A 19569-nucleotide genomic window follows, 5' to 3' on the forward strand; every position below is an offset into this window, starting at 1 on the left:
TTAAGAATATGAATTTATTACATTTTAATTAATTATTCCATAAATTAAACTGTCTTTATCAAAGCTTGCAACACTCATCATTCAGTTCTGGCAACATTAATATATCTTTTAAAAAGCATAATCAATAATTGCCCATTACTATCATCTCTAACAAACATAATTTTGGTAACAATAAGAATATGGACAGCTAAAAAAAATATTCTAACCAATCGATACATTCAAAACGCAAATATTTGACCCAAGTTTGATCCCAGTCTTTACAATGGTCCTAAACTGTATACGGGCTTAAACCAACTCCCCATAACAGAGCGGTATCACTGCTAATTTCTCTAGAAATATTTGTATTTACCGCAATACGTACAATAAATTAGTACAAACGGAAATAAAAATAATTAAAAACATCACTTCCATCATCCATCCATAGCAGACCGTGTATTATACTGAACAAAACTTGGCTCCAATATTATGTTACATACAATGTTGTCAAACAACACACTAAATATAGACAAATACTTTAACGCACCAGAATAAAATGTGGATAATCATTTAGACAGCTAACGCCCATTTTCACCGACCATGCCGATTGCAAGGGGAGATATGTGAAAATGGACACAACTAAAGTTAATTTTCAAAAATGTTATTCGTATTAAAAGTACAAGGAATAGCTTTACAGCCCGAGAAGGAAAATAATAAACCCGCCATGTGGTACAATATGAAACTAATTTCTTGTACTAATAAAATTAATTTTAAAACGAAAAAGTGGCACCGCTCAAAGCATGTTTTTATTTTTCAGATCGAGCTTCTCGTCCATAGCGAATGAGTTATGTGGCGAATATTCGTGATATGTCAATGTAATAAACATTTGTTTGTGTCAACATCACAGTCGTCTTAATGAAATAGTAACAAACATTACGTCAAAGGGTAAATTGGGGTCATATGACTTGTATCAACATTTACTGAACCACGAAACATCAAACATATTGTGTATCTAATATGGTCATTATATTATAACAATTTAGAGGATCAATAAATTTAATTGAAAAATTAGTTTTAGAACAAGTATTTTCACATAGAATGTAGCCGACCTAAAATCGGCATATATTTTAACCTTTATAGGGCTCTACTAAATAATAAATATTACAGGATTTATTTATTCACTTACCAATGATCCCAATCTTAATCTTCGATCCGATCCAGAGAATGAACCGATTTTTGTTCAATTCGTCGACATTTTTGCTCCAGCGCCAACTGCCTCTCCAAGAGAAAACTGTTGGTTTTCATCGTCGGAGTACAACGTCAAGTCTTTTAAAACCTACCCATAGCCTATACCATATTATATCCATATCACCCCAACTCACCTAACTATATACGAGTATGTACGTATTCATTCTTAAAAACTTAAACTAATATACAGGTTGTTCTAAAAAACGTAACTTTTTATTTTTCTAATACAAAGAAGTAATTCGAGTGTGGCTGAAGTTAATAACTATGCAAATCAAATGTCCCTTCTAAGATTGATATAAGAATAAAAAAAATTACTGAGCTTAGCGGCTTATATATTATTGCTTTGAACGACGAGACGAGCTTGCTGTTCGCCTGATGGTAAGCGATACGACCGCTCATAAACAGTAGAAACACCATCCAACACCTTGAATCACAAAGTATTGTTTGGTATTCCACTGCGCTCGCCATCCTGAGACATGAGATTTTAAGTCTTCAGTAGTTACACTTTGCGATCGATGCTCATGAGAAATTATAGAACACCATATATAAACAAATTCAAATCTTATTTACATAGTTATTGATAGCATTTTAACACTATTCTCCATAAGACATATTTCTAAAGACAAACAAATTACGCAATATTTAAAATGCTGATAACAGGGATCAATCTGTTTCCTTATCCTATAATTTTAAGAAAATACTGATAATAAAAGATCTTGTTTTGAAGCACCTTTTCAATAATTACAAAAGCTTTATCAACTACATAAAAACCAAAATTCCGACATTCAGTGTAGGAACATGGGTACTCTTTATTTATTACCATTTTAAATCCTATGTTAATAACTTACCCCCTTATTCATAGACGTTTTTCATCTAAGGACGGAGCAAAGCTGTGACAATAAGTCCGTTTCTCAGTGCTGACGGTATGGTAGCCTTCGCAGTGCGTAGACATAGGGCCGTTGTGATTGGCTAATATTGAGATACAACTTAGATCTAGTTGGCTGTCAGATAAACAAAGCTGAACAAACAGCAAGCTGTCAGATAAACAAAGCTGAGAAACAGACTTGTTATCTCAGCAATGCTCCGTCCTTAGATAAATAACGTCTATGAATACGGGGATTAGAGTTTAAAATTAATCATAATAATTTTCATCGTGGCACGGCATTGTAATAAAGAATAATTCGAGTACAGTCATCGATTTAATTTTTGAAATATCACGTGTGAGTGTTGAAAAAAATGCTTGATACGAACAAACAAAAACAAACCGTAAGTTGAATAACAATAAGATTTAAAATAATATATTAATAAAATGCTACGCAGGATTTTTACTTTCGTAGTGCCTAAACGTAGTTTATTAATTAAATATTTTTTGGTAACTATGATCTAAAAAAGCACGCGATATCATCCCTTATTACCTACAACTTTACGTTTATTATCCTATAATCTGATAACGCAACTTGGCAATTTGGCATTATTGTAATCATAATATACCACTATTTCTCATATTATTTTTATAACATGCTATTTTTAACATATAGCATCTAAAATGAATTTAATCCATAATTTTGTAGATCACGAGATATCGAGCTATTGTCACTCATTATAAAGGCAATATCAATTGATTTGGCTATATCTTCTAACTTCAATGAGCAGTACCTGCCTTAGGAGTGGAGAGGGGTGGTGAACTGAGCAAGTGCTAGGGCCTAACGCTTGTCTTTGGAGGACCTCTTTTTGACATTATATCTACAAAACTTTTTAAATCTAGAAACTGCTCCGCCTGGCGCCTCGCACAAAGTTTTCTCCACAAAGAGACTAGCGCCCTTTTTTTATTCACAAAGAGCCTCGTGTCTGTTGTTTTTGGTTTCACCCGGGGCCTCGTGTCGCTGAAGGCTGCCACTTAATAACAATTGTAGCAGTGTAGATAAAGAGAAAATACAGGAGCTTTAGACAAGATGCCTTTTAACAATCGCTAACTCTAGAAAACGAAAAATGGAATGACACATCTACCTATCCTATCTTAGCGACAGACCTATAGCCTAAGGGCCTTGGACTTACGTAAGTGACAACTAACTACTCCGACAGTCCGATGCAGAAATGATCTGATTGATATGTACACTGAACTGAGCTTGAACTGCTGCCTGATCATATTATAACGATTAATAATGATGACGGTTTATAATGCCATTGCATATTTAGTTAATTCAGATATTTATTGAGAAAAATCACTTGAGATTGAAAAAAGCGCGGAAAATAAAATAATACTATTCTAAATCTCATATCACGATATTCTTTATCAAGAATTTTAAGTTTTAAGTGTGTTTTACAAGTTAGCTAGCTATTGCAAGATCATGCTGGCATCAGTCCAATCAGTACCTAAAGATGATTGACGTTGAATTGATTGTGGATCGAAGAATTGGTTCACAAAAGTCACTGATCGAACATAGTCCAGATATAATGTCCTACTTATTGAACTGTATAATTATACTTTCCTTTTACTAAAATTCATGCATAAAACCTTTTTGTATTGAGAATTATAATTAACATTATTAACGACTTTAAATTGCCATTTTGTTCACGTTTCTTATTCTAGTTTAAGTAAAAAAAATATTTATATATGTGGGATACACATGCTTAAAAACTACATTCATGGTGCTTCAGGAGTACTGGAAGAATCCTATTTTTATCATGAAGCGACAGCCTCCTTTCCCTGTATCTTTGATTGTATCCCCCACAGCACACATCACGCCGATGTATAAATGACATGTGTATTCCACGAGTATCACGTAAGAAGCTTCTAGAAAGTGGGTATGGACTCCCTGGGCGTGTTCAGCAGTGCGTCGTCCATGGTGAGCAGCATGTTGAAGGAGAGGTAGAGCGCGGCGGCGGACGCGCCGTGCCAGATGTCGTGCGAGTCGTAGAACCGCAGGCTCGAGCACGGCGCGTTGTGGCGCCGCGACTGCGCGGGAGTTTCCTGCACACGCCATTCAAACCATATACACATCTAGATCACTGCACATTTTGCTGGTGGTAACAGTGGAGAAGCGTCCTTACAACCCGATTCCTACCGGCTTCCCTTTTAAGTTTATTTACATTTTCTTAGTTTTTGCTTTCTTTTAAATTGGCTGCGATATGTTGACTAAGGCAATTTTTTTTTGCCTCGGGTTACCTTTTGAAAAATTCCACCCTTCGCCACTGGGCGGTAAGATATACTTTATATCCGTCAGGATAGCGACCATCGTACCCAAGGTATTAAAACCCTCCATAGTGGCTCACGTAAGGGTGTCGCGACACGCGTTCCAGGATCAGCCTGTGTATATCCGGTTCCAACAGGCCGGCATAAGTTCACTTACAATCAGGTGCAGTAGGTTCGCTTTACTACGCCAATGTATAAAAAAATACCCTATGGACACCATGTTACTTATTTCTCTTCAAATTAATTCTGTATATTACCAGAGGTATGAGGAAGCGGGGTGTTGAGAGTGCCCTACCAACTATTACGTTTTACGTACTCATAGTAACATTATTTTTATAAGGCACAACTGTAGTCCAAAGTGACTTAAAAATATTTAAGTAAATTCTTGATCATTAGTCAGAAATGTTATTGAAAATCGACCGCGAACCGGCGTCTATAAGCTGTACCATCGACAAATACATAGCATCACTTCTTTTTCAATTTTCATAAGTACTACGTAACACACCCACATTACGCCAGCTAAGTCTCATGTTATAGGAAGCGAGAGTATAAGGATTATAACTTTAGCATAGGATAGAAAAGTTCTTCTACCTACCCCAGTCCAAAAATAGGCCGAAGTAACAGTTTCAAACATGTCTTATACAATTGCGCGACTGTTTGACGTCAAGTCTATAGTTTATTCTACGCTCCTCTACATTTCTGATTTCTTTCTAATCCTAGCCCATTTTCATATATCTCCTAAATGCATTTAACTAACAAGGTAATCACATTCCTTGTGTAATTGTAGTTGCGTATTGCCTAACATTAGCCGACTCACATGTATTTTTGCCAGTTTTCGCAATAATAAAAATATCTTGTCACACCAACAACTCACAGTCGTTTTCTAAAAACAATTCCAATGTCAATCTTTAATTCGATTCTTAGAATAAACCAATCAAAATAAGCCATTTCAAGCAAAACAAAACATATCAAAACACTTTGTTCTGATTGGTCCATTTTTATGATAGATCGAAAAAATCGCTTGAGATTAAAATATATAAAATAAAATACTTTATTTATCACGTAGGCAAACAAAGGTGCACTTATGATACGTCAAAACAAAGCATAAGAATAATTATTATATTTTCTAAACAACTATTAAAATTACTTATATAACTATGGACATTTTAAATTAGGGATAAAATTTATAGTGAAAACAAGGTACAAACCGAAGTAACCAGCTCGGGCTGGCAGGTAGGGGGAATTGTTTATTTAAATGGCGGCAAGACATCGAGTGCAAAAAAAGATTGACATAAGAAATATATATTGCAAACGTCACTTACCGACCACTTGGTCTTGGAGTCGAGGAAAAACTTGAGCGCCGTGAACCACGCCACGTGCGCGGTCACGGCGTACGCCCACGTGTGCAGCGGGATCCGCTCGCGGTTCACCAGCTTCATGATCACGTAGAACATGGTGTACAGGATCGCGTTGCCCATCAGGATCGCCAGCAGTTGCCGGGCGAAGTCCTTGTTGTGCTCGATTATCCTGATGGAAATTTCAGTCACTGATGTTCAGTTCCAGAACCAGGTGGTTGCTTTGCCATATGCGAGGAGTCTGGATAGGTAGTACCTCCGAGCAACAGTGTGTACACACTTTGTTCCGGTTCAAAGGGCATTGTAGTCAGCATAATTATTGAGCATTGAGATTTAACATTTTATTTACCAGGGTGAAGAACGAAAAAAAAAATGTACTAATATAAAAAACGGTATTATACTAACTCGTAGATGGCGAAGGACCAGTTGAGTATGTTGGCGACGGCCAGCAGCGCCGCGCGCGCGCCCTGCGCCGGCACCAGCGCGCCGCGCCCGTGCGCGCGCACCACGGCGCAGGCGCGCCGCAACACCGACACCTCTGCGCACACGCACGTTCACGTTGAGGGGAAACGCACACACGATGTCGATTTGTGGTACAACACTACACTTTAAATTTAGTTGCTTCAGCTAATTGCCTTCTTGACAATTTTATAACAGTGTCTACAGTTGTTCGCAACAATTTGATAATGTGTGCGAATACCTTAGATTCATTTATAACGCCATTAACCCTTAAAAAACTATAAAGCATATGCATAAATAATCGAAATAAAAACTCACCCATATTAAATTTACCCGCATAGTATATCTTGAGCGTGAACACCAGGCACGTGAACAGATGCAATATAGTGAAGAATACAGAGAAGTACATGCTCGGGTTGAGAATGCCAAATAATCCTGCGAGCAGACATAACATCATTATAAACGACGAACTTTCATTAAAAAAAATGGACCACCGGGCATTACTTAGTCAGTCGAAGGACCAATCATGTAACGTCGCGTTGGACTGTCGACCAATCACAGTCGTTACTGTCACACACATTCGTGTTGCGTTTCTTATGTCATACTAGCTGCGCTTGCGATCCTCAACGCACTGCCCGTTTGTATCTGTCACATTCAATCATCATCTTTGCCAGTACAACCGTACGCCCCTTATTGTAAGTTAATAGTAATATGCCTTTAATGTTGTCGCAAGTACAAGTAATAAGTTGATGAAGTGTTATCGACATCGACTGAAAATTACGGTAGTTGAACGTTACAGTAGTCTATAAAGTACTAATAAACATTGTTTTTTATTTTGGGGAGGCAGTGCTCACCGATGGTCATGATGAGCGCGAGCACCATGAAAGTGGAGTGAGCGCTGGGAATGATGTCGGAATGCCTGTTCTGGTACAGCTTCAGCATCACCAGCACCGCGATCACGTACATGAACGACGAGTCTGAAGAATATAATATATTTGTCTATAAAATCCCTATGTTTACAGAGTGGCAGTTAATGGGGGTTTAACACCATGCCATTCTGGGTTCGATAAGCCGGCCTAATACAACTTGTGTTTTGCTTCTTTAACACCTCACTAAAAGATCCGTATTCAATAAACGGTTCCAATCTCAGTCTTCAATCCAATTCCAAGAATGTACCAATCATAATAACTCCTTTATAAACATGTCAAAAAAACCTTCGATCTCTTGGTCTATTTTTGAGATAGTTCGAAAAAAGCGATTGAGATCGTTTATTGCATATATGGCAATATGCTGCCATTGACATCGTTAACCCAACGCGATACACGGTACATGTCATAAATGGTCTGTTTTTAATTTTAGAATTTAATACCAAAGAAAAGGTCCCAATCAATCAACACCTAATATTCAGATTTCTTTCCTCAATGTCGAACATTACTAACTTACCGAATTGAAAGTTCATCTTGTTGGGACAGAGGTGGTAACACGCTGATAACACTCCCTCCATGACTAAAGCCAACCCCATGGAATAGAGGAGACCGTAGTGCTGGGGTATGCCCATGTGCTGTTGGATGCAATATTTAAAATTAGTTTTCAGTTGCCATTCTGACCGGGTGAAATATAAAAAATAATTATTGTATACCTAGTACCTACAGCCAAACCAAAACCTCAGTGCATTTTAATTTTGATATGTCAAAGTTTGTGCTGACCATTAGGTAGTCAGTGAGATTTTTTTTTAAAGGTATCGATAGTAAAATTACCTAACCTTGGCACTACATCAAAGTGACCCTATCTTTTCACCAAAAAACTAGGATATATTATTTAAACTTTTTTTTTATACTGCACCTGATCGTAAACTGAGTGAAGTGCATATAAAATGTCGACTGACTTGTGTTGTCCCTCGCCAGTTGACACAATTATGCCGGCCTGTTTGAACCGCATATACACAAACTGATCCCAAAACACGACACACTTACATGCTGACCCCACTGCATCTGATGGTAATGGGAGTGGGGTCCAATACGATGTCGACTGACGAGAGATGATCCCTTCTCGGCAGCCAACACAATTCTGCCGGCCTATTGGTACGGGATATACAGACGTTGATCCCGGAACACGACACACTTACGTGGGCCAATATGGCGAGTTTTAAACCTTATGTACGGTGGTCGCTACCCAGGCGGATACAGAATATACAGAGATGAAACATTTTGAAAATAACAGTATTTGAAATGCAAAATACAAAATACAAAATACCTATTTCCATTTTGTATTTTAAATACTTTTTTAGAAAACCATTTTTTATTTTATTTGAAATACTTTTTAGGACATATTTTGTATTTGCAAAATACAAAATACTTTTTAATCAACTTGCAAATAAGCAGTTCAGTAAGTAATTAGATAAAACGCAAACATACGCAATAAGTCAGCGACGATACAATAATTTTGGTTCCGTATTATTTTATCACACATAAACATTTGACTTACACAACACACACACACACACACACACAACATCACGCATTTTATCCCCGAAGGGGTATGCAGAGGCGCAACCATGGCACCCACTTTTCGCCAAGTGTGTTCCGTCCCATGATGTGATAGGGGGCGAGCCTATCGCCATATCGGGCACAAATTCCAGACTCCGGGCTGATACTGAGCAGAAAAACCCAAATATCACTTTGCCCGACCTGGGATTCGAACCCAGGACCTCAGAGCGCTGCCGTACCGCGCATGCAGTACAACTACGCCACCGAGGCAGTCAAAACATTTGCCTTAGGTACTGGTTAAAGCGGAAAAACCACAGGGTACAGCCACATCATAACTCCTTGTCACAAATGTCACGCTTTTCATGTAGGTAAGTCAAATTTGTTGATTTTTAGTGAAAAGCAATAAACAAAACAGTTCAGTTCTCTGTTGCTATAATGAGAAAAAAAAATATGGCGTAAGTGCCATATTTGAAGGACTCTAAAGCTAAAGAAGCAAATTTGGCATCAGTGTCATATCCTTTTTTTAAATTAAAATGGGTGCCGAAGGGAAGTAGAGAACACATAAAGGAATTATTCCTTACAGAAGTGAAAAAAATTAAAAATGATCATAAAGATGCAAATACTACATTTCAATCACACAAAAAAGAAAAAAATTAATCCTGTTATATGTTCCATGATGATTCAGATTCCTCAGTAGCTAGTGATAGTGCAAATGCAAACACCACCATTGACGTGGAATCACTACAATATTTGAAGTATGATGATGTCTGCCTATTATCATTAAATAAATACCCTACAGTAAAAATTGTCTTTTTCAAATATACTTAATACCTGCCTGCCCAGCTCTGCGCCAGTAGAAAGGCTTTTTTCTTATGGTAGCATGATTATGAGACCACACAGAAGAAAGATGAAATATTTGAACAAATATTTCATCTTTCTTCAACATAATTTTGTTAAAATCTGTTAAATAAATTTACTTTGATCACATGTTTAAATAAAAAAAAAAAACAAAAACAGAAATACAATAAAGTATAAAACTAAAGGTATTTTATTTTAATAAAGTATTTCGGAAATATGTATTTTGTATTTAGTATTTTAAATACAAAATGAAAAACTATTTTGTATTTTGTATTTAAAATATAAAAAACGAAAAGTATTTACATTTTGTATTTAAATACATTTTATAGTATATTTTGCACATCTCTGAGAATATATCCTACCACCAGCAAACTGGTCGTTTATCTACTCACGTGAGGGTAAGCCTTCCTCTGGACCTGGCGCACCCTGACCTGCAGCATGAACACCAGCCCGAGCACCACGTAGCCGATGTTGGAGTACACGTGGTTGAAGTCGGAGAGGAAGCCGAGCGGGTGCGCGCACAGGAAGTTGTAGTAGCACAGGTCCTGGTCGCCAGTTTGGAACACCAACTGACGGGTTGGGGTTCGATTCAGTTTTGTTTGTCAACTAATAAGAATGATATTCAAAAAGTCCAGGTTTACCATTAGCGCATGATATAGAATCGAAATCATCTCAATTGGTACTTTTGCATTTAATACGTATGACTAATAAAATTGTTTTTTTTTATTAATAATGGTTGAACTAAGTCATCTCTTTCACATGACATTAATGCCAAAAATGTGTATGTGAGCGTAAGGAACACTTTTGTTTGATTTTTAATGTATGGGAGATTCAAAAAACGATCCTAATATCCGAATAATGCCAACTTGGAATCGACAACAAAAAAGGATGAATTAAATAAACTATATTCAATATGATTAAAATTACTTATTTGGAATTGTTTGTTCTTATCAATTATCTGCATGTTGGAATTGGAATAGATTATTGAAAATGACAAGACAGGAAAGTTTCTTGCATGATAAGCGCCTGACTATAAAAAATAGCACGAAAATTTTGCATACTCTACAAAAAAATCCAAATACAAGCTACTTACTCCTTGATAAGTGAACAGTAATTGTACTACGGGTAACGCGTACACCACGGCGACGGTCAAAGCGCCCCAGAAGTATCTGCAAAGTTTACAAATCTGTATCATTACACTGTAATACAATCCACTCCGGACTAAATAGGACATTTGCAAGAAAATCTCACTTTTGCAACATAAGTACAATTAACATAGTACCTTGTTATAGTGAGCAAGGAATTTTTTATCGATATTCATAACATCAGTAGTATGAAATGTACCTGTCAGCCCTTCTTGCGAGTGTGCTGGGAGGTGCTTGAGTCAATCTGCTGACAGTAAGCGGTGGTGCCGTGGCCCAGTCATCCTCTAAAAGAGAAACATTAACCTCTATGGCGCATAAACAGACTATGAAACGGGCGCATCGGTTTTGACAGACATAAGTTAAGTTTACAAGGTCGGCTTTGTTTCTAGAGATACTTATCATTCTTTATCGATATCCATGGCACAGCACTAGTGTTTTAGTGTAGTGTTACAAATATATTTATAACTATTAGATGTATTTAATTTCGGTAATTTCATTGCTTATCAACTGCACCACGGATGTCAGTAACAATTCCTTCACACAAAACAAAAGCTACATACATATTTTCAACAATATTACACATATACGAAATACTGATATTATACTTATAGTGAAATAATAGAGACACAATATTATCGCTACCACTTACCATCATCGTCGTCATCATCCACCATCGGTTTCGTCTCGCTGGTGCCCGGCTCGTCATACCTACTGCCCGATGTCGAAGGTACAGCCTCTTCTTCGATTATTATTTCTTCCTCTGAAGACAATAGTATTTGGCTTAGTTCATGGTTGGGGGTTTTTTTTCTACTACTACTACTTAAGGGCTTAATTAATAAATAACTCTTGAGTCGATACCTTAAACATTTTCGATAACTGTCTAGAAAAAATCCGGTTAAATTTTGTAAAACTATGAATTATAAGTTTCATTAGCAGCTTAGACGGAATAGCTACCTAGTGTCAAAAGATCAACATCGTAAATCTAATGTCAGTTCTGCAACTAACTTCATAGTGAAGTAATTTTAAACATCAAAAATACCACATGTGTCAGGTGACATATATGATTGTCATCGAGTACATACCCGTGCACTTGCAGCTGTAGGGCAGCAGCGTGGCGGCCACGAAGGCGGCCACCAGCACCACCATCGCCAATGTCACAAACGCACCCACCAGGTACTCCTCATACGATATCGTTGCCACTACCTTGAACCTAGGAACAAACATAATGCTATTAGGGAAATGGTGGTATTGTATTGATTTCAGGCAATATAAATGGTAGGTTCTTAGAATCGTAATAAAGACGTGTAATATGAAATAATTGGGCTGTTCATCAGTATGCATGAGCGGAGGCTGTACTCCGTCATCGTTGGTCCCACAACCCAGATCATAAACACTGAAAATTGCCTCTTCATTGATAAGGATACACGAGCAGCACCAATAGAGCTGTCTTCCTCCTTGTGCGCATTCGTCGCCGTCCATAGTTACTGGTCCTTCGAGCCGGACCGTAGATACAGACTTAACGGTCTTAAAACGTTCGTACATGTACACAAGACTTTTATTGCCTCGTTTTAACTGTTTGCGCTGTCAGCTGTTGGTCCTTCGAACCAGATCATAGACTTTAATCTGAAATACTCCATGTATTAGGACGAATAGAGCTCTCAGTCTCCTCGCGTGTACACATTACACTGGCCTATTTATTAGCCCTTCGAGTTGGATTGTACACTGACCTGAAATTTTTGTGCCGTCCTTTGCTGTATAAACGCGACCTTTCTAATCCATCTTGCGTCTCTTTCTCGCCGGTACATGCGTCGTCGCTTTCTCTTACTACAAAAACCACATAAAACCCGTTTGGAAACATCGATTGCTGCAACAAATTAAAATGTAAGTTTATAAAATAGGTCGTAAAGGTACAAGCCTGTTGGATCCGACATAAATGACAGTACCGTCAAGGTTTTATATTTTTATATTAAAACAACATTATAAATAGTGTGTAATACTGGGAATGCGAAGCCTGTCTTTTTGATAGCCATTTTTAATAATGTCAATCTTCAATCCAATTACGAGAATGAACCAATCAAAATACGTCATTTATAACCATGTCAAAAACAAACTGTTCTCGTTGGGCAATTTTTAAGATAGACTAGCTTCCGCCCGCAGCTTCGCCCGCGTGGATTTCGGGTTTCAAAAATGGAGAAGGTGCCCAATTTGTCGGGATGTTTTTTTTAATTTATGGTGGTATGCAGGTGGTCCGATTATCCGGTCAGGGTCTGATGATGGGATCCTGGTGAAATCGAAGGAACTTTTAACCATTAAGGTTGCACACGAAATGACGGAAGCTTAAAAATGGAGTAACTTCTCCCGTTTTCCCAACATTTTCCATCACTGCTATGCTCCTATTAATTGTAGCGTGATGAAAAGTATACTATAACCAGCTCAGGAGTATGAAAAATAATTGTACCAAGTTATGTTAAAATCCGTCGAGTAGTTTTTGTTTCTATAACGGTTATACAGACAGACAGACAAAAATTTTACTAATTGCATTTTTGGCATCAGTATCGATCCCTAATCACCCCCAGTTATTTTGGAAATATATTTCATGTACAGAATTGACCTCTCTACAGATTTATTATAAGTATAGATATGCAAAAGTAGCTCAAAATTGTCCATAACGAAAACATGCATTTTAAAGTAAAAGAAAAGAAATAATATTGTGAAGCCAACCAAATAACTAATGATATATTAAATTTTGTGACTGTTCAATTTAGTCGGGTCCGCGATATCACTTTTGTTGAGTTTCAGAACGCGACATTACATTATTATATTCTGTGCTCCAACGCACACTGCTTTGATGTTAGGAACACACCTACATTGCTTAGACAACAGTGAACTTTATACAATAGCAATAAAGCTCAAATTGACTCTACGTATTAGTTAGAAAACGTTTGTATGGGAAATAGAAAAATGCTGTTTTGAGGATTTTCCCGGCAATTATTCGAATTTTTCTCACCTTTTAAACCTTCCCTAGACCTCCACGAATAATTCAAGACCAAGATAAGATAAATCCGTTCAGCCGTTCTCGAGTTTTAGCGAGACTAACGAACAGCAATTCATTTTTATATATATAGATGGAAAAAAGCGATTAGGATCGTTTATCGAAAATGGCGGTTGGCGTACACTAACGCTATGCTTTGCAGCTCACATGTTAATCAATTACGCGGCACATACACTAATAATAATTATCAACCTATTACATAAAAATGTAATAAAAATAAATAACCATAATAATCTAATAATAATAAAAAAAAACAACAGAATATTATGTCGAACGTATACTTACTGTCAAAGTAATCCCACCCTTAGTGGTCATAGTCAGATGATATCCCTGGTACTGGATCTCCTTTTCATTGTCGAATACTGGACACTGAAACATAATATTATTATCTCACACCCGTGTCTCCAAAGTCTAAGTATAAATTGTCTAATAAGGAGTTCACAAACGTAACTAGTTTAACCATTTGATACAAATCATTTATAGGGTATTTGATTCATTTCCGTATTGTTTTTTATTTGTGTCATATAATACCTAACACCAGTACCCACTCTTGCGCATTCCAATATTTGAAATTTGAATCGCTGCGTTATTTCTTACTAATTTTACTACTGTTTTAAAAAAAAAGAGCTTCTTTTTCGTATCATTTGCTGTACTTGTTAATAATACACAAAATCAATCATAGGGAACTATCCTGTTATACCATTATCTTTGTATACTCACGGAATTGTTCTGTATTGACACGGTCGCACATAGTTCGTCATCAGACTCTATCACTAGTATAACGCTTTTTGGTATTGTATAGTTAAATCTGTGGAAGAAATACACTTTTTTGCATAACTCAAGTGAGGTTAAGCGCCTACCCATAAAAAATAGCAACCACAAACTTTAAATTGCAGAGAGCTGGCGTTTCGACCGATACTTGAAACGTTAGATAATCATAATAATTACATTGTGTAATCTACTTCTCAAACCGGAACACTTTTGTGTTATTTCCTTCACACAGTACAAAGAAGGTCTCCAAGAGAATCCAATAGGTGAATACATAGTATAATAATAATTCATTTATTTGAGAAATTAAACATTCCACAGTGTAGTATTACTATTACAGTTAGTAATGAATGTACCTATTTCCCTTGTTAGCACATGATGCAATCTGCTTATAGAATGAACTTTTTCAGCAATGAAAAATAGGAGACCGTTAGTACTACCTCGGAGTCTAAGTAATAATGCTACACATTTACATATGATCATATAGTAATATGTCTTAAATATATTTTGTAAGTGTATTCCCTCACTTCTCAAACATCTTTACTTATTGTATACAAAGATAATTTTCTAATTCTAGTACAAAATATTTATGGGAAGGTAAAAAATATATTATTACCTGCCAATACCTTGCAAATTGTTGTCAGTGATATTCCAAGGGTTCCGGTCGAACGAAAAGTAATAATATTGAGGAGTACTCGGCGTTGCCGCCAGTTCCACCTCCTGTTACAATCAGAACATAACAACTATTTAATAAATATAATAACATCAACCTCTTATACAGACTCTTGGACATACCACAAGTCTCCAACCAAAAGAGCGGTTATGCTTTGCACTCACCATTCTGCGTTCCCATTCTAAATTCATATAATACATATTCCGTAGGTATAATGGATTTTATAATAATTACGTTAAATGAACTTTAATTGTGTGCATACGTAAGTACGTGAATGTGTGCGTACGTGAGTACTTGCATGTGTGCGTACGTAAGTACGTGAATGTGTGGGTACGTAAGTACGTGAATGTGTGCGTACGTGAGAACTTGAATGTGTGCGTACGTAAGTACGTGAATGTGTGCGTATGTAAGTACGTGAATGTGTAGATGCGTAAGTACATTGGTGCGTGCGCATTTGAGTGTCTGCGTGTGACAATAAATACTATCGTAACGGGAGATCAGTAGTGTGTAGTCTGAGCATGAATTTGCTCTTACGATTATCATTCTAATCTTTTCCTTACCTTATTAACATCCAGGTAGAAGTCCGTTACCCTCGTCAGTTGGATGGTCAGGGTTATGTTGTTCACGTTAGAAGTGGTGAGATGTATCGTTGGACTTTTCTCTTTTCGTATATCTGCAAATGTACACGAGATTAATGATTATTTGGTCGGCAAATGGCTTTAGCAAAGCAAGTAAATGCTCAAATCTTCAAGATTAATAAAGTCTAAACCGTTTAGAATGGCCAAAGACCATAATTAAATAGATCACAAATATAAGTCAGTATACAATAGTTGTTAACAATTACCTCACTAGCTACTATAATTAAAATTACAAATTAGTTTGCTTATGTATATCATTCATTCCTTATATCATCTGCACATTGTATAATACTAACCAGGTCCCGCGTCGTGGGGGCATAGAGTTCTCGCCATGTTACTGAACATCAGATGCCAGTCATTTGTCTGGATTACCAAAGGCAGTTCCCACGACGACACGCCTGCAGAAAAATGTTTATATATGCTCACCCCATTAAACGAAGGGTAGACAGGGCCACAAACCCTATGAATTGATTCTAAAGCACTGAGTTATTAGGGGCTGTGTATAGCCCATTATAAATATAGAATAAACAACCATTTTACTCTTTATTTTGAATCATAATCTCAGAAAAAAAATATATATAATACATAAATTTAATTCCTTAAGTGGCGATAGCCTAGTTGGGTGTGGAACGGACTGCCGAGACGAATGTCCGCAGGTTCAAATCCCAAGGGCACACACCTCTGACTTTTCTAAAAAATTATGTGTGTATTCTTTGTGAATTTATCGTTCGCTTTAACGGTGAAGGAAAACATCGTGAGGAAACCTGCACATCCGAAAAGTTCTCTATAGGAATTTCGAAGGTGTATGAAGTCTACTAATCCGCACTAGGTTAGCATGGTGGACTAAGGCCTAATCCCTCTCAGTAGTAGAGGAGATTTATATTAAATTTAATTACACTCTAGACAAACAAAAAAATGTATATAGTGCAAGTGCAATTCTGCTTAGTAATACAGACATGATATAATAAAAAAAAATTAAAGGTTAAACCTTTTTGTTGTGTTGCCGTGATGAACACTGGAAAGTCACTGGTGATTATATCATTGGTGAAGATTTCCACACGGGTGGGGAAGCCTGAAGACTTATTTGTCATCTAAGATAAAATAACATTGTATAATAAACCAATATGTTTTTTTATTACTTTCAGACATCCAAGTCATGAACAAGGCAAGAATACAAAAATAGTTTTAAGTATCAGACATTTACTTTTTGTTATAACGAATAAGTTTCATTCATAGTGAATGCCTGTTAAGATAAAAACCTATCTAAATAAAATGTTTATACCACCACTCACCTCGGAAAAATCCATTATCTGTTCCACAGAACTGTTTAGTGTTAAATTTAACAGTTTATCATATTCATAGCTGAAAATATAATTAAATTTTGATAATAGAAATATTACACTTGGGTATTATCATTAAGATAAAACAATTAGTAATTGAATATAATACACAGTTTGTTTTGTAATCTATGAGTTTGTTTGCTTGAACGCGTTAATCTCAGAAACTTCTGGTTTGAATTGAAAAATTCTTTTAGTGTTACATAGCCCATATTTTGAGGAAGTCTAAAGGCTATATACAATCACGCTATCACCAAAAGGTGTTGAGCATCAGTCAAAAATGTTTCCAAAAAAGGAAAAAATTATTCCTTTTCAGAGCTTCCGTTGCTAACACTCCATAAACATTTAAAGTTATGCAAAAATCATGAGTGACAGAATTGTTCCACTTAAAAAGTGCTAAAAAATAGGATACTATAAATCAAAGTACCCTGCCACATTTGTCTGTCTTAAGGTTATAGCTTAAGGTCCATTTTTCATACATTTTGTTTCACCTTTAATCTGGGTAACTAAACAAGTATTGGCAAGTAAAGAATTTAAATTCACGTCTAGTTAGTGATTAGTTCTCGCAGTTGAAAGAAAAACGTAAAAATAATTAATATGCATGGATATTTCGGCCTTTAAAATTTCGTCATATTAAAAATGGACCTTAAGCTATAACCTTAACAAGATAAACTACCCAATAGATTTCCATTAAATTTGGTATGGAGATAGATTATGAGCCTGGGAAGAATATAAACTTCTTTATATCCTGAGAAAACTATGGTGCAATTTTTATCTGAAAAAAACTTTTTGAATATAGAGAGTGTCTCTTTATTCACCAACCATCCTGGTTGTAGTAGTAGTAGTGCAGGTATAATACCTGGTGTCCATAACAAGTCTTGTTATGGATACCAGGGACTTACACAACTGAATATTTTATCGTAAATTTATAGTACAGTAGTAAATATACAAAAACATGTTTACTTTAGTCATCATTGTATTGCACAACATATAAAGTACAACATTTTGATCAGTTTTCATAGCACTTTGTTCTGTTTATGACAGAAAAATTGTGATCTCAAAAATCATTTAATGTATTCTGAGACCGAAATCGGATCGGAATTTGGGTCTGATATGGCAGTAGGTTTCTCTTTTGGTAATATGAGTAAAGACTCAAACTGTACTGTAAACTACATAAATAAAGCTAGTTTTTAATTAGACCAGAAAGCATTTCTCATATATCCATATTCTTGAAACACCAGTTATTTTTATGACACGCACTATATTACTATATTAACAAACCCATTTTTTTATATGAGTAATTGGACGACAAATGTTCAACTACGACCAGTTACCGAGCCGTGATAAAAGAATAAAAAAAAGAAAATGTATCTGATTATACGGTACACTAAAAACAAAGAATGTTTTCAAGATTTACACTAAAAGAAGCGCAAAAATTGAAACTTACATGCCGTAATTAAAAGTCCTGTTTGGCGACAAAGCGATATTACCCGGCGTACAATATACATTATTGAAAATTCCAATTAATATAATCAGTTTAAGCATTGTTCTATTTTATTGTTTACGCTCACGATCACAAAACAACGAATTCATTACTGGGAAATCTGAAAATACTGAAGGTATTTTTTGTGTAATGACATGTCACTGACAGTAATAATATTTATTGAAATTTTAGTGTGTACTTATATTGCATCTAATCGTTGTCATGAGTGAAAGTCTATAATTAACGTATTTCTTGTTTTTTTTAAACTTATTAACTGAATAAAAGACTAAATGGAGATAGTAATATGTGCTTTTATTTTTTACTTGTAAACAATTAAGGCAAAGTTGCTAATTAAAAGACCTTAAAAATATTTGCATCAATGACAGCTTTCATAGAAATAAATTCGTTCTGAAATGGTTTGAAAACTTATTACGTCAATCTATGACGTTCTATAAAGATATCATGTCTTTTTCCATATTTTTTGCCCGTGATCTATCATATTCGAAAATGCAATGATTATGACGATGAAAAATACCCCACCAATTGGCTTTTTGACACTTATTGAGATATATCGTGGTATTGCAAGATATCCATGACTTCACTGCGTATCTTGATCAGGAATAAAAAAAAAACAAAACCATATTATTCAACTTTATATTGACGAAATTTTAACTCTAATAATATCGTACTTACTAGATATTTTGTTAAAGAATTTGTGTTGAAAAGTTTACTCCTGCAAGTTTGCTGAGTCGTCCTATCAAATATTGTTTTTATCAAATGAAAATGAAAAAAATTATAATCCAATAATATTTTGCATTCCCAAACTACGTACAGCATTACAATTCTAAGCCTAAACTATAAGTAGGTAAGCCCAAGCTTAGATTTGTGTGTATATCGG

The 19569-nt window shown here is 35.9% G+C and overlaps 1 protein-coding gene across 1 annotated transcript; it reads right to left on the reverse strand.

The window, feature by feature from the left end:
* Nucleotides 1-19004, reverse strand: LOC115456202 (SID1 transmembrane family member 1). Its single transcript, XM_030185165.2, has 20 exons — nt 18636-19004; nt 17144-17213; nt 16840-16942; nt 16148-16249; nt 15774-15886; nt 15157-15260; nt 14493-14580; nt 14058-14141; nt 12448-12584; nt 11803-11930; nt 11370-11480; nt 10920-11004; nt 10669-10744; nt 9968-10144; nt 7675-7792; nt 7086-7208; nt 6550-6666; nt 6178-6310; nt 5740-5944; nt 1-4195 (listed from the first exon to the last, which is right to left on the reverse strand). Exons 1-20 carry the CDS (start codon nt 18731-18733, stop codon nt 4019-4021), a joined length of 2349 nt encoding a protein of 782 aa, XP_030041025.2. The 5' UTR covers nt 18734-19004; the 3' UTR covers nt 1-4018.
* Between the last annotated feature and the right edge of the window lie 565 nt (nt 19005-19569).

Source organism: Manduca sexta, chromosome 28 (genome assembly GCF_014839805.1).
Source record: "Manduca sexta isolate Smith_Timp_Sample1 chromosome 28, JHU_Msex_v1.0, whole genome shotgun sequence".
Lineage (NCBI taxonomy): Eukaryota > Metazoa > Arthropoda > Insecta > Lepidoptera > Sphingidae > Manduca > Manduca sexta.

Bases quoted from the DNA above. Each gene is read 5' to 3' on its own strand.
- LOC115456202 (XM_030185165.2), bottom strand. From the start codon at position 18,733: ATGCTTAAACTGATTATATTAATTGGAATTTTCAATAATGTATATTGT. The intron at 11,481-11,802 runs GTATGTACTCGA...TATTGTCTTCAG, and splicing joins CTACAGCTGCAAGTGCACGG to AGGAAGAAATAATAATCGAA. The intron at 10,145-10,668 runs GTAAGTAGCTTG...CCAACCCGTCAG, and splicing joins TACTGTTCACTTATCAAGGA to TTGGTGTTCCAAACTGGCGA.